The sequence below is a fragment of the Crassostrea angulata genome, chromosome 8, assembly GCF_025612915.1.
Source record: "Crassostrea angulata isolate pt1a10 chromosome 8, ASM2561291v2, whole genome shotgun sequence".
NCBI lineage: Eukaryota > Metazoa > Mollusca > Bivalvia > Ostreida > Ostreidae > Magallana > Magallana angulata.
Genome location: NC_069118.1, coordinates 13,690,180 through 13,704,668, shown reverse-complemented (window position 1 = coordinate 13,704,668; position 14,489 = coordinate 13,690,180). Strand labels below are relative to the sequence as shown.

The window sequence follows — 14,489 nt, the reverse complement described above, 5'->3', positions numbered from 1 at the left end:
CGTGTTTTTTGGTTAAAAGTAAACTATTTGTAGGCAGAAATTTGTTTATCTTGTTTAATTTTATTGTCAACTTCATCAGAAAACTAAAACTACAAAAATATTTTGAAATTAATAGTTGGGATAAGAAAAACTATAGCATTTAGACATACAACTGAAAGAAAGGTCAGAAAAAGAGTCGTTTCCCCTTAGCATCGATAAAATGTATAAACAATTGGAAATTTAGGATAAAATTAAGATGTGAAACTATCTTGAATTTAACAGTATTTCTAATTACATCCATGTGATTATATTCACATAAAATAAATAAAACTATCTTGCACAAATTTTAAAGAGTTCAATGTTTTACAAAAAAGTATGACATCACAGAACACTGGATCTACTTTAAAAGGTAGTACATTACTGCCCCATTATCACGTGACACCTATAAATACCTAACGTATATTCCGTAACATAAAATGAGATATAACAACACTACCCAAACAACTAGTATGTCTGAGATGACACAAACGGTATCAGAATGAGAGTTAGGGTTTTAAATATCAATATAGAATGAATGCATATCCATTTTATCAATTATATTTTGAAAAATTTAGCTTGATTTTCTTTATCAGGGTGTAATGGATAGATTCATGACACTTGGTGATAGTCAATCATCTGAAAAAAGCCCTGTAATAGATCTTACTACATATAAGGGCAGATTTGAGAAAATGTCATAAAAAACTCCAGCAATAAAAACAAAACTCCTGTCCGTAGGAATATCCCCATTTTTCTAATATAAACCTAGTATGTGTTTTTACCATATCTCTATTAGGGATTTCCGTCATCTTCTTCACAAATCCCTAGTAAAGCCTTTCTTCCCTTGTACTTACACCAGGATAATGATCATACACTGTAATGTATGTTCTAGTCTGTACTCGACTTTCAGCCCATATTTTCATTCCTAGTATCTCCTACCCGGTATACCACTGTTAGAGAACAATAAAAGCAAATAGTATAATACTTATTCATTCAATTACTCTCTCTCTTTTTTTGAAATGATAAGCATTTCATTGTAATATATGAAGAATAAAAAATAAGTGCTTATTTAGTAGACTCTGCTTAGGTTATTATCGTTATCATTTATAAATGTTTTGGATTTTGTTTTAGATAGAGTCTTTTCCCTTTAAATTTTGAATACACCCACCCTTAGTACCGTAATTAACAAGGGGCCACATCGCTCACTGAGTGATTATAGTCATAACTGATAAGATAAGCTCAAGACTTTCTTGATACATATGGTATCAAATGTATAATATCTTGAAAACTTTATTGAGTTCTTTTTAATGTTTCAGGAATAAGATTTTATAAAGTTTCTCAATTTATTCCAAAGTAAAAATTTCACGCCTAAGCCCTTTTTATTGCCAACTCTACCCCCATGGATCATGATTTAAACAAGCTTGAATGTACACTTCCTCACAAGTTACAGATTTTCTGCCCAATTGGTTTTTGAGAAAAAAAACGTTTTGAAAAACACTAACATATTTTCAATAATTAATTATTGTCTCCTGTTAAAGGGGACCCGGACCTTTAGTTAAACAAACTTAAAAGCCCCTATAAATGCTTTGTACCAAATTGATTGAAATTGGCCCACTGCTTATGGAGAAAATGAAATGTGAAAAATTTAAAATGACAACAACGAAGACGACAAAAGACAACGGATACATTTAAAGCTCACTTAGAGAGAAAGTACAGCTGAAAACATATGTGTGAATAACTTCAGAATTACCATTCTAACGTTAGGAAATAACGTTGATTGTAAGAGTTGAAATACATAAAAAGACCTTTCACATACTTAATTAACGTAAGTAGGAGCTTCTGGAAATTTAAGGGTCGAACAAATAGGGAAAATCTTATATCGTTTATTTGTACCACGTGGACTTTGATTGACAGTAATTGACATGTGCTGAAAACTACAAGATCTTCGTCCGACTACGTTCATACGGTTATACGAGGTTAAAGGGACTCTCTAAATGGAACACATCCTCACTTCCTCGATATTTCAAAACTGGTTTACCAATTTCGGTTTATTTTAAAATGAACAGACATAAATATGTCAAATAACCCCTCAAGGGACCTCATTTACAAAAATTAATTTATATTGTAGCAACTCCTATGATAAACACGAAAAATACATGTTTACAAAATAATAATTGTGGTTATTTTAAAAACTTTAACCAGTTATTACCTTTGAGAAGTAGAAAAGACATTCATGTACATATCAACAAACATGTCCAGGAGAATCTTTGCGAGCGCAGGGGTGTTAAGGAAGCATATGGAATCTGAGTTACATGTAATTCCGTGAAATCACAAATCTTAGTTATTATGTACAAATTCAAATATCTAAGCAACGAAACGGAGATCAAAAACAAATAAAAAATACTGAAGACAATTTTTTTCCAGAAATTAGTTTGTATTACATAGATTTACACATTGATGACGTCATGACTAAAAGTTGAATGTCGTGTGAATTTGATCGGAAAACATTGTAAACATATTCAAAATATAACTAATCTAAGAACTCTAATAAAGTATTGTGGTGTGATTTATTAAGAATTGAACATAAGAATACTTGGGGAGATGTTAGTTTTATCAATCATTCGCTAAAAGGTATGTAAATTTGCTTTTATTTCTCGGCCAGGCTTTCCTCTGTTGTTGTTTACGATATAAAAATCCGACTAGAACAACACTACCCCGTATATATTGAACTTAAAATTTTATACGTATCGTTAGTTTGATCAATGCTTAAATTGAAAATAGCTGCTAGAATCCCATGTTGTGTGTTGTTTTGATGCAATTTGCCGTTTTCCGTGCAAACTATAAAAAGTTGGGAAGGTTTTTCGAGAACCGGATAAACAACTTTTTAATAAGGAAGAACATAGAATTCTAGCAGGGGTTTTGATTAAACTAAAATGTTTTGCTTTCACTTGTTACGTTTATTTTATTTTTGAAACCGCGGGGTAGTGTTGTTCTATCTCATTTTATGTTAAGGAATATACGTAAGCTATTTATAGTTGTCACGTGATAATGCACCAATGTGGCAGTTATGTACAACCCGATTTTATTGCACTGACATCTATTTTAAAGGATAATACTAAGTGTTTGATCTTATTCAAAATAATTATTAAATTTTACGATTTTGAATATAACAGTCAAAATAAGACGCTAAATTGCCCATATGCTTCCTTAACACCCCCGCGAGCCCTGCGTGTATTTTGTTTACAGTAAATACGCATGCGTAGTATTATATAAGGCTGAACCCCGTAACACTTTGCAATGTGAATATGTGATAGGTAATTAGTAATTTTAAAGAAGTAATTAGATATATTTCAAGGAGAAATTTGTAGTTTTCTGAAAGTTTATACATTCATGAGTAGTATAAAAATACCGAACCCGATCGGACAATTTTGTCGGTTTATTGATAAGATGCGCCGTACTGTCTCTTGAAGTTATCGCCGTAGGTGAGCTTATAATTCTGAAATAATTCAATGATCTATGTTACTTTTTAAGCGTGTTTGGCCTTTTAACATTGTAAAATTTCCACCACTGCGGATACTAATAATCTTCCTGTATTCCGTGCTTTTGTTAAAAAAAAAAGAGAATTTCGGAAAGGGGTGGGGAGGGGGGGGTAGGCAACATCCTTTGATGCTTACACTTCCTGGGAATAACTACCATCCAATAACTTTCATCCACGAAATAACATCCTCCACGAATTCATAAATTAGGGTAATAAAGTCATATTTCCTTTTGTAGATTTGTAGAAATATAAGAATACACGAAAATACTTCCCTACGAACCTGTAAAATTCATCCACGAAAATATGCCCCCACTAAATTTGATGATTTCATAGTAACCAGCCAATTGCAATCGGTAATTTGTGGTTAAAGTAATAACCTAATCTGCAAAGAAATAAACTATTAATTTGCAAGAGTGATGAAAATGACGAAGAGTTCAACATGTCTCACCTATCCTAAACTCACGGAGTCATTCTATGTTTAACGATTCAAGTGCAGAATCCTATGTAGTAAATATCGTATTACTATACAAGTAATTTCACTCATACATGGGGCGGGTTGGGGGGGGGGGGGGTCGCTGCTCTTTTCTCCCGGAACAGATTACATGTATATGCTTTCATTTTAACACGTCATTGCTGACTTTGAAATATGTACAAGTGAGACTTGATATTTATTTAGAGAGTCTCTTCCTTGTTGCAATTACTTAAAAATATGAAAGCTACATTATCTCGAATAATTAAATTCTTTGTTATGTTTATGACAAATCTACAAGTATAAGTAACATAGCCTTTATCTTGAAAGATAGAAGATCTTGAAGAAAGAACAATTATGTCATATGGTAAAGTTATTTAAGTTAAAATGTATTTCTCATATTCAATTGACGCAAAAGATTCAAAGAAAAAATGTTTCCGCGTTTCATCGTTTTTTTAGGATTGAGCATTTTAAAATAAGTACCAGGCACCAAATAACACTTAAAAGTGGATCAAGGAAGTATTCATATTTGACATAATTTCTAACAATAAAAAAAAGATAGATACATACAATATTTAATTCATTTTTAAACAATGGGAACAACACGAGCTATGATTCTCAAAGGTAAGGCCAATTGTTTGCGTAAGAATGAATTATATATTCATTTTAATTATTCAATTGTTTATCTTTAGTTTGTATTTTTTTGGTATATTTTTCAATTTTTGTTCTATTATAGTGCCTGTCGCTGTCAGATTTCTCATTCTATATCTGATACAGACACCATTTACTGAGTCCTTATATTTTGTTGGGTAATCGGTTATATATAATACTGACTGAGGAACGATTGCGATATTTTAAGTTTGATGATAAAAAAAAGTGTAATCAAATTTGTATTGTAAAAAGTATGTTTTACTTAATAATATGAATGATTATAATTTTACCATAATTTTCAGAAAATATCATTACGAAGATTTTGTGTCGTTTGTAAGAAGTGGGCAAAGTTGTGGCTTTCTTCCGTCAAATTTACAACACATTATTCCACAACGTAAGATTTAACATCTTTTAGATATTATTACACAGAGCAGTTTCGCTCTCTTCTTTTCGGATTTAATAGTTATTTTTTTTTTTACATTCCAGATCACTCAGTCGAAAAAGAGTCATGTCTAGTTTTCTTTACGAACGTAACTAATAAATCTTCAAGATCAATGTTCATAGAAATTGACACTAAGTACTTCGCTTTTGGTGCCAAATACAGTTTTGATATTAAAATCAGAAGATGTTATGAGACATCTTTACAAAAAGTTGAAAGTCTCTTAATTTGTGAAGGACCATCAGGTAAATATCAAAAGTATTTTACAAACGTAGTGTTTGTTAATAATTTTATAACGGGCATAAATATGGGGGGATCTAGAAGTTGGTACATTATCTTTAATACAAAAAGCAATTAACAGAACAGAAATCGAAATAACGTTTTTTCTTTGGAACAATACTAATGTAATGTTTGTAGTTGAGTTGCAATGTTAGTTTGTATTGAATTAAAAGGATATGGTATCTATTTGATCAGAGTAATTTTACCAGGATACCTGACAATTCTGTACAAAGCATAACATGATTTTTTAACTACTGGCTAAATATATATAAAAAAAAATATGTTGAGGGATGGGTATAAACTTGTGAATCATTGTGAATATAAATGGAAGATGGTGACTCTAAAAACTCGGTAAACATGTTTGACGATAAATGATCAATTATGTTTAATATAACTACAGTTTTCTTGCTTTTAATTACTAAATAAATGTTTTCAGACGTAAACGGAACAACATGTGACCAGGGCTGCAACAGAGGAACCGAAGTTTGTAGATCTGCAATGGGTGATAACCAGGAATTCTGTATTTGTAAGAATAGATGCATAATGTACATGTAGACCTGACAGAGCATGAAAAACAGAGTTGAAGTACTTGAACAAATGTTATTATTTGTCAGAAAAAAATATGCTAAATGCCATATGCTAAACAAAGGTTGAGGTATATTGCATATTTCTTTAAGGATTATTATGCAATTTCACAATAACAATTTGCGAAAATGTGGAAAATGTGTAGCATTTTTAATTTGCGCCAGTCATTTTTTTACGATTTAAAAAGTTTCTTATAGAATATAGTACTGAATATAATATCTGCGTATTCAATAATTTTCGATTTAAAAGACATCGCAAAAAAAAAAAAAATAGATCATCGCGAAATATACCGGATATACGGTAAGATCATCCGGATATTTTTAAAGCAATTTTACATTTATTCCTGAATGATTACATAATTCACCAATCTGAACTGTGATAAAACATTGAATATTGCTAATTATAAAATTATAGAGCATAAGCTTGAAATTTAGGAACAAAATCAACATTTTGTTTAATACTCTGTATAAAACGAATGGAAAGTGCATTTTTGTTTTATTTCTAAGTTTGAGAAGAAAGTGAAAGTCAAAAGAAATCAATTGTTTTGATGAATTGTCTTTGCTTAAGTAGTAATCTTCTTTAAAATTTCTTTAAAACTTGAACATAGTATTAAAAATATTATTCAAGTTAAAGGTTTGCTTGAAATGTATTGATACTTTAAAAAAAAAAATATGCAGCCCTTAAGTATTACTATGTTACATCCAATTCCAAATGTGTGGGTTTTTTTTAAATTTCAGCGGAACGGACCTATAAGGAATCATGTGACGACAATTTACCGTGTTCAAGAAATTTGGAATGTATAGCATCCGGCGATAAGAGAACATGTCAGTGTAAACAAGACTATGACGCCATTGAAGGACGGTGTTTTAAAGGTAGGCTTATGTCATTACTAATGCATAGATTTACATTAATATTGAAAATACTTAAATTTATTGACCACGTTGTGTACATTCATCTTCCATGCATATTTTGTATATGCATTTAACATAAAAAAATTCCTTTCTTTTACGTGCACTATGTTTTTCACTTAATCATTGTGTCATATCATTTTGATTGTTGAACAACAAGGAAATTATTTTCCTCTCGTGTTGTAAAAAATGATCTGTGCGATAGCATTGTGTAAGCCTTCCGCCTAGCTTAGTCTTACCAATAGCGCCATAACAAAGAATGATATAACCTATCAACTTCCTTGACTTATCTGGTCCGTTCAGCTAGATTTTTTAATATCTTTACAATTATTGCATATTCAAAAGCACATACTTTTTATTGCAAATTTGATTTTAAAATTAAACTTTTATTTTTCATTTAAATAACGTTTATGAATCATAGAAGTTGTGAATACTTTTAAAACTATTTGATTTTTCATTAGAATAATACGTAGTACAACATTTGAAATCATAAAATAGAAATTTCACGTCTGTTTTCGTTTCGCAAGCTCTGATAAGGTTTCAAAATTGTCTAAAATAGAATTACATTTAGTACACTTATGGGCTGTGTCAATGGCAAAAGCTTTGAAAAGATATCTGATGGACTGTAAAATTTCTCTGATGCCTCTGATGATTACTACCGCGGTAACACTGCTGTTCAAATTCTTTACAATGAGGAATTTTAGATTATCGGCCATCAGAATTCACAATGCTTATAACGTCGCTACATGCTCATTTTTGCACCGATTTCGATGCGGTTTTTTGCATTAAATTTTGGTAAATAAACTCTGTAACATATGTTTCACATCGGCTGGGCTGCAGGTACCCTTTAATTAAGAGTAATTAAGTGAAACTCACAAAAATTGCACAAACATACTAATTTTATCGACAGATAAATTATTTTCGTATACGGTTGGATCCGGTCCCGTTGCCTCAACTCAGTGACACTATATTCCAATTAGAGCTTATAAAGAATATCGCTAACATTACTCACACTTTTTTAAAAATGCCATTCTACTTTTTGTGGCTTAAATTCTTTTGCTTAATGATAAGAAATGAATTTAATAAATTGTCTTTTGATCGTCATATCAAAGAACCAAGTATTAAATTCATTTTTTAAATGAGAAAAAACCCACTATACATGTATTTATCTTTTTATTGATTTTGTATAAAAATCAGTGGTTTCTTTGTTTTGGCATGAATTTATAGTTTGAATTTGCAATCCTTTAATGAAATTAGGAGGAAATTAAGCCTATATAACCTTATGTTATTTTATTTTAAAGTTACATTATCTAGTTGTAATAGTATGTTTCTTAGGAATTTTTACAATGTTGCAAAATGTAACACTCTGAAATAATAGTAGTGTGTTGTTTTTAAACCATGGCTCTTTTAAAATGAATTTTATTCATAATCTTATGGGTTTTTCTTTTACAGGTCGACTGCCTCTGGGGGAAATCTGTGAATATGATAGCCAGTGTATGGGAAATCTTTCACAATGTTTACAGGATGAGTTGAAAGGGAGAAGAGTGTGTTCCTGTTTGAAGGGTTATATTGCTATCGGAAACCAATGTTACAAAGGTATGTACTTTAAACGCAAGAGACGTTTATTTAAATCTTTAGAACTTGTCAAAAACATGATGAAACTGACATCGATGAATATTTTTGCCCAAAAAAATCACAAATTACTTATGTTTTACCGTAGGCATAATTCAATAAAGGAAATAAATTTCAGAGTTCAGAGAAACAGAATTTATTATTACAATTTAAAATATGACACAATTTCTGTTAGTTAATTAATGAGAATTTATGGTAGGTGGACTTGTCCTTCATGAAAATTGTCGAGGTGATTTACAGTGTACTGGGACCGAAAATGCAGATAGATGCAATACTGTTGAACATCATACACAAGAAACGTGTATATGTAACGATGATTACATCGAAATCGGTTCAAAGTGTTACAAAAGTAAGATACATACAATTGACATTATTAGTTTCAGAACTATATTCTTCATTAGTTCTTAGAAAGGAATCATTGAATATGACTGTAAATCACAATTCGAGCATAAACCCCACTGTTTTGAAATATAATACTTGTACTGACTTTAGAAAATCGTCGTCTTTATGAATCCTGTGAAAGGTCTGAGCAGTGTACTGGATATGGTGGAGCTAGTGAGTGTAAAGATATAGACGGAGTAAAACTTTGCCATTGCAGAGAAGATAGTAGAGTCTTCAACGGATTATGCTTAAAATGTATGAAGGAAGTTAGGACGTAATTTCAAGATTGATCGTTGTTTTACATTATATATCGCATTCTTTTACACTGAGACAGAACTTTATCACACTCATGGACTTAATTATCGACAAAAATGATGCAATGAAAACTTAATAATAATAATAATAATCCTGAGTTTAGATTTTTAAAGCAATCTTTGATGTTAGACTAGTTCAGTCTGTTGTTTTTGTGCTGCATATGCAATTACAAAAACGTTTGGTTTTTTTAAAGAACGCGATCATGTTGAGTTTTCTTCAAATTATTATGAAATCAATCGAATCGATTTTTTCTTTCTTTATTTCAGTGGAATTGTCTCTTGACGAACCGTGCTATATAGACGGACAGTGTTTAGGGGCAAGAATTGCTACCGTATGTGGAGAAAAACATAACGGATCTACTGGTTTAACCTGTCAATGCGATACTGGTTTTCTGAGATACAGAAATAGTTGCTTACAAGGTATGGTTTAGGTTTTTAAAACATGATATATACATACAACTTAAACAGTTAAAAAGCCGATGGTATTTTCATAAAAATAAAATGTATCATTTATATTTACTAACTTTTTAAATAAAAAAAATCTTCTTGCACTGAAACTGAACTTAATAAGACACATTAAAAATGATAGTCATTTAGATCAGGTTCGCTACTTGTTGGTTAATACGTTAAAACGATGTCTTAGCACGTATATGCAGCTAAATAGAAATTGGTAGGCTGATAAAATGTTCAATAGAGTAATTTTATTTACTAAACATACTGCTTGATAATTGTACCTTATAGTCACTCTATTGTATTGCTTTAAATAAAAAGATATGTTTTCAGAGAATAAACATCTTTTTGAGGAATGTGAAATAGATGATCAGTGCAATGGGACATCATTGGTCTGCAGGGAAATACGTGACAGAAAATTGTGTTTGTGTAAAGAAGGGTTCAAAGCAGACGTTGAACATATGGAATGTTTCAAAGGTGAACATTATTTTCATTAGAAATGAACAACTGGTTGTTAAAAAAAATTAAATCACTGTTTAAATAGGGCAACATTGTTCATGATTTAACAAATATAAGTGCACACCCCTAAAATCATTTTAGTCTGTGTCGTGTAACCAGTATTTATCCCCAAAATTTAATCCAAAATAAAAACTGCCTTATTAGTGATGCATTTATCGAAAATTGGAATGATGCAACTTACGATATTTTCTCTAATTTTTAAAGAGGAAAATAAAACTAGCCCGTGAGTAACTATGCCTATAACAAACTACTTTGATATTGAAAATAAAATGTTTATGGTATATAATATATTACATCAAATGAATCTATTATATCCAAAGTAAATGTTTAAAAAAGGTCAATTCGTTCCGTTACAATCTGCAATTTCATGTTCAACAACTGGAATATCAATTTCGATGTGTTTTTTTTTTGCAATAGCTTTGAGAACCGGCGCACGTGGTAAGAAATAATGATTTTAACTTTTCATATCATCTAACTACTTTGTAAGTACTGAAAGTGGCATCATATTATTTAAAAATAACTATATTTCTACATTTATTACTGAAATGATTTCGTTTAGTAATTTTTGAAATACATTTTGTCGAGTCAAAATCCAAGTAAATAATGAAAATGATAACAATAATAATAACATATGACAGTATATATGACATTTGTTTATAGGACATAACTATCGGTCTGTCTTGACAGCTGTTTGTGGTGTGTTAGGATTCGTTTGTATAATAGCTTGCTCAGTGGTTTTTCGTTTTGTATTGAGGAGACGAGAACAAGCAACAAAGAGGTACATTGAATAATAAAATCGTCGATGATTTTGATCATTGAAAGATAGAAACAACACACAAACTGTATCATCGATACTAAAATGTTTTATATGTAATAAGATATATCGCAATATTTCAGAATTGATGAGAATCAAAAAACTTCTGATTCATCCTCTATAGAAATTCACAACTCCCCGGCAGAAAACAGCACTAAAAATGTTGATCAGGTCTGTTATATATTACGCTTTTTAACTGGGAATAATAGATATCATTTTTATAAATGAATGTAGGCAATTGCGTAAAGAAGGGTTCAAATTTTTTTGCCAATACAAGTTAATTGTCTTGTATGAAAAAAAAACTGTCTGGGTTTATCTTTTTATTAAATGAAAACCACTGTCTTGAATTGTTTCTACATACTTTAACTTACATATCTTATCAGTTAAAGCTGTTTTGAGTTTTGTTATTTATTGATTAAAAACAAACATGCACTTGATTTCAAAATCCTGAAGGTTCTTTTCGTTTACCAAATTTTGATTTTCAGGAGACAAAGAAAAAGAATTTTAAGATTTTCGAACCTACTGAAGACGTATATAACGAGGCCGATCCGGTAGAAGAAAGTGATTCCCAACACGTTTACAATATCTCAAATCACCACCGTTGCAACAAAAAACAAAACTATGATAAAAATGTCATGTACAACCATCTTTTTGGAAATCCATTACATATGTGTGAAAACGAATACGATTTTCAAAGGCCAATTTTGGACTCCTCCACAACTAGCGATGAACACATCTTTTAAAGTAATGAAGATGGGCGTTTATTTTAGCCTAATTAACCATTTTTAACCATTTGTTTAAGCTGCCGATATTAGATAGACCAATCCATGTAATGTTGGTACTTATGAACGTTTAATAGGTTTCTTGTTCTATGTGCATTACGTTATCAAACAGCAAATTTAAGAGTCAATTGTCAATAGGATTTTTTAACATAAACACTTTTTTAACCTTGTTCACACTATAAGATAAATACTTAGGTGACAGAAATAAAACTAAAATAAGATCTAGACTTAAGTCTTGAATGTTAAGGCTATAAATATCCAACTTAAGTTTGACTGTATAGTGGGTTGTATAAAAGTAACATTGTGACAAATATGAACGATAATTAATTGGTATTTCTTGGAGCACTAAGATTAATAATTAAAATGAGAAGTAATATTTTCTTAAGCTTATATATCAAAAGTAACATATGAATGGACTTGCATATGTGCACACGAAAAGTAATCGAGAAAAAACAGTATGGGGAAGAGGCAGAAAAGCAATTTCTTTACAACTTTCTTAACACACACACACACACATATATATATATATATATATATATATATATATATATATATATATATATATATATATATATATATATATATATATCATATAGACCATCATTTTGTCTTACTACTGATCAGATAATAAACAAAATAGAATGTCATTTTTACTCCTTTCTGAGCCCCATGACTTAAAGCGTTCTGTTCGTATCTGTCTTTTACTTAGTTTGTTTGTAAGTATTCTGGTCCACTACCAATCTGCTAGTCGCGATTTAGCGTCAACCTTTTGTTTACATAGAGAAAGAACTTGCGGTAGCACGTGATAATGAATTATTCAAGCTATGCAAAGCAGAGTCTGTACTGGGATATAAAAAAAATATTTTCTGATATTTTGTCCCATATTTTTATTTGCATTTGAATTAAAATGTATAATTTGTAGAAAGTTTAAGACCAATTTAGCTTGATGTAGTTAAATGTCATTGTGCTTTTCGTTGCTATTAACTTGTTTGTTTGGTACATGTACTTAAAATGTAGGTCTGAAATATGTGTTTCTGTTTTGTAAAGATATCTCATCGTGTGATATGTGTGTCTGTTTGATACATTTAATGTCATTGTATGTTGCATGTTTGTGAGTCTGTTTGATAGGCCCAAACCTCCATTTTTTATATATTGTTTAAGTATGCGTTTGGGTTGAAAATGACAAAACAAAAAGTATGTCTATAACAATCTCTCAACATTTATCAAAACCAAACTCCCTGTTTTATTTGAAGTTATGACCCTCTGGCTATATCACTCTGGAAATTCAATCAATACGAATAATCATGACATAACACCCCACACCCTAGTTTTATTAGATGATAAAGTAATAAATCGGTTCTACCACAGATAAATACACACAGCGATAATTAATATCTAGCATACGCGGTCATCGCTTTTATCTGTAAAACTGCTTTGAGAAGTAAACACAATTTGAAAAACACCTGTGCCATAACTCAATTATTTTTCACGTTAATTCCTTTTGTATGTGTTTACTTATCTAAAGTTTTAAGAATTATGGTGTTTCATTTGTTATATGTTACTCTACTTATTAATCATGTAACAATTTCATGTTTAAAAAGTTAATGTAAAAATACAAAACAAAAAACCCGAGTTCATATTTAGATAAATATTAAAGTTATGTATTTTTGTAATAATTACGGATATCCACTTGAAAATTACTGTACTTTAAACAGAATTAATTCCAGACTTCTGGTACTTGAATATATGAAAATCGGAATGGTTGGAAAATATTTTGAAGTTAAACGTTAGATTGCACTTTTATTAAGATGTAGGGGTTGTTTGATTTGGTTACTAAATGTTGATGTCATCATTTGACCAATTAAATTAAACGCAGGAATTCTACCGACTCTCTTTGTTAAGGAAGACGTGCTGATTTACTTTCTTCCCGACTGCGCACGGGTAATATTTTTGAATACCAATTCTGTTCCTTCCAATCATTTATTAAAAATCCACCACTTCCCTTCTTCGTTTTAAGTGTTTATTGCATATTATTTTCTTTTCCCCTTTCTTCTAACTCATGCTTTTGTGAATTTTAATGTGTATATTCATGTAGATAAATCTTATATATGAGCGTGTTTTCAAACCATGTATGTAACAATTAAAGTCACGCTTTTGTCAAAGAGCAACATGTATACTGTCTTGTTTGTTTTTTTATTATCTATTAAAAGATAAAGGTGGTGATCATGCGTTATGCAAATTTCATAAGTAGTTTTCCCTTGGTACGGAAATCAATGATAGTTATTGATAAATATTGTAACAAAAGATAAATTCTTACAAAGGATAACTTGAAACTTGAAAAATTATGTATTTTGTTTTAATCAAATAAGAAGGTAAAGCAGGTACATGTACCTACATGCATCTTGTAATTTTTCAATGCTTAGCGGGTTGTTCGAAAATTATTGAGGCATTGACTAATCCCTTGGAAAAAAGCTAAATCATTGAAAGTTCACCAGAAAGTAAACCAGGATACCTTTCATTAACGTGTCAATTTTGAAGGTAATGACATCATTTGTTTATTCTTTTTAAGCTATCAAACTTGCCTATATCCATTGACCCGGTACATCCACAAACTCACCTCAACGTCATTTTAACGTTTATCCTTGCTCCTATATCCCTTTTCCTCCGTATAGGTTTTTTGAAAGCAATTTATTGGCAAGAAAAGGTCTTCTTC

General features: G+C 30.5%; 1 protein-coding gene across 1 annotated transcript; it reads left to right on the top strand.

The window, feature by feature from the left end:
- The first annotated feature begins 4,579 nt into the window (after positions 1 to 4,579).
- On the top strand, positions 4,580 to 12,273 carry LOC128161615 (uncharacterized). The gene is made up of 15 exons (XM_052824929.1): positions 4,580 to 4,646; positions 4,759 to 4,831; positions 4,976 to 5,067; positions 5,160 to 5,357; positions 5,828 to 5,917; positions 6,714 to 6,848; positions 8,337 to 8,480; positions 8,716 to 8,865; positions 9,009 to 9,152; positions 9,479 to 9,631; positions 9,995 to 10,138; positions 10,598 to 10,618; positions 10,841 to 10,958; positions 11,078 to 11,165; positions 11,480 to 12,273. Exons 1-15 carry the CDS (start codon positions 4,616 to 4,618, stop codon positions 11,735 to 11,737), a joined length of 1,839 nt encoding a protein of 612 aa, XP_052680889.1. The 5' UTR covers positions 4,580 to 4,615; the 3' UTR covers positions 11,738 to 12,273.
- Positions 12,274 to 14,489: the final 2,216 nt, after the last annotated feature.

What these genes read in the sequence shown, in the direction of transcription:
- LOC128161615 (XM_052824929.1), top strand. Translation starts at nt 4,616, where the DNA reads ATGGGAACAACACGAGCTATGATTCTCAAAG. An exon ending in GAGTCCTTATATTTTGTTGG is followed by an intron (nt 4,832 to 4,975) that starts GTAATCGGTTAT and finishes CATAATTTTCAG; the next exon opens with AAAATATCATTACGAAGATT. An exon ending in CAACGGATTATGCTTAAAAT is followed by an intron (nt 9,153 to 9,478) that starts GTATGAAGGAAG and finishes TCTTTATTTCAG; the next exon opens with TGGAATTGTCTCTTGACGAA.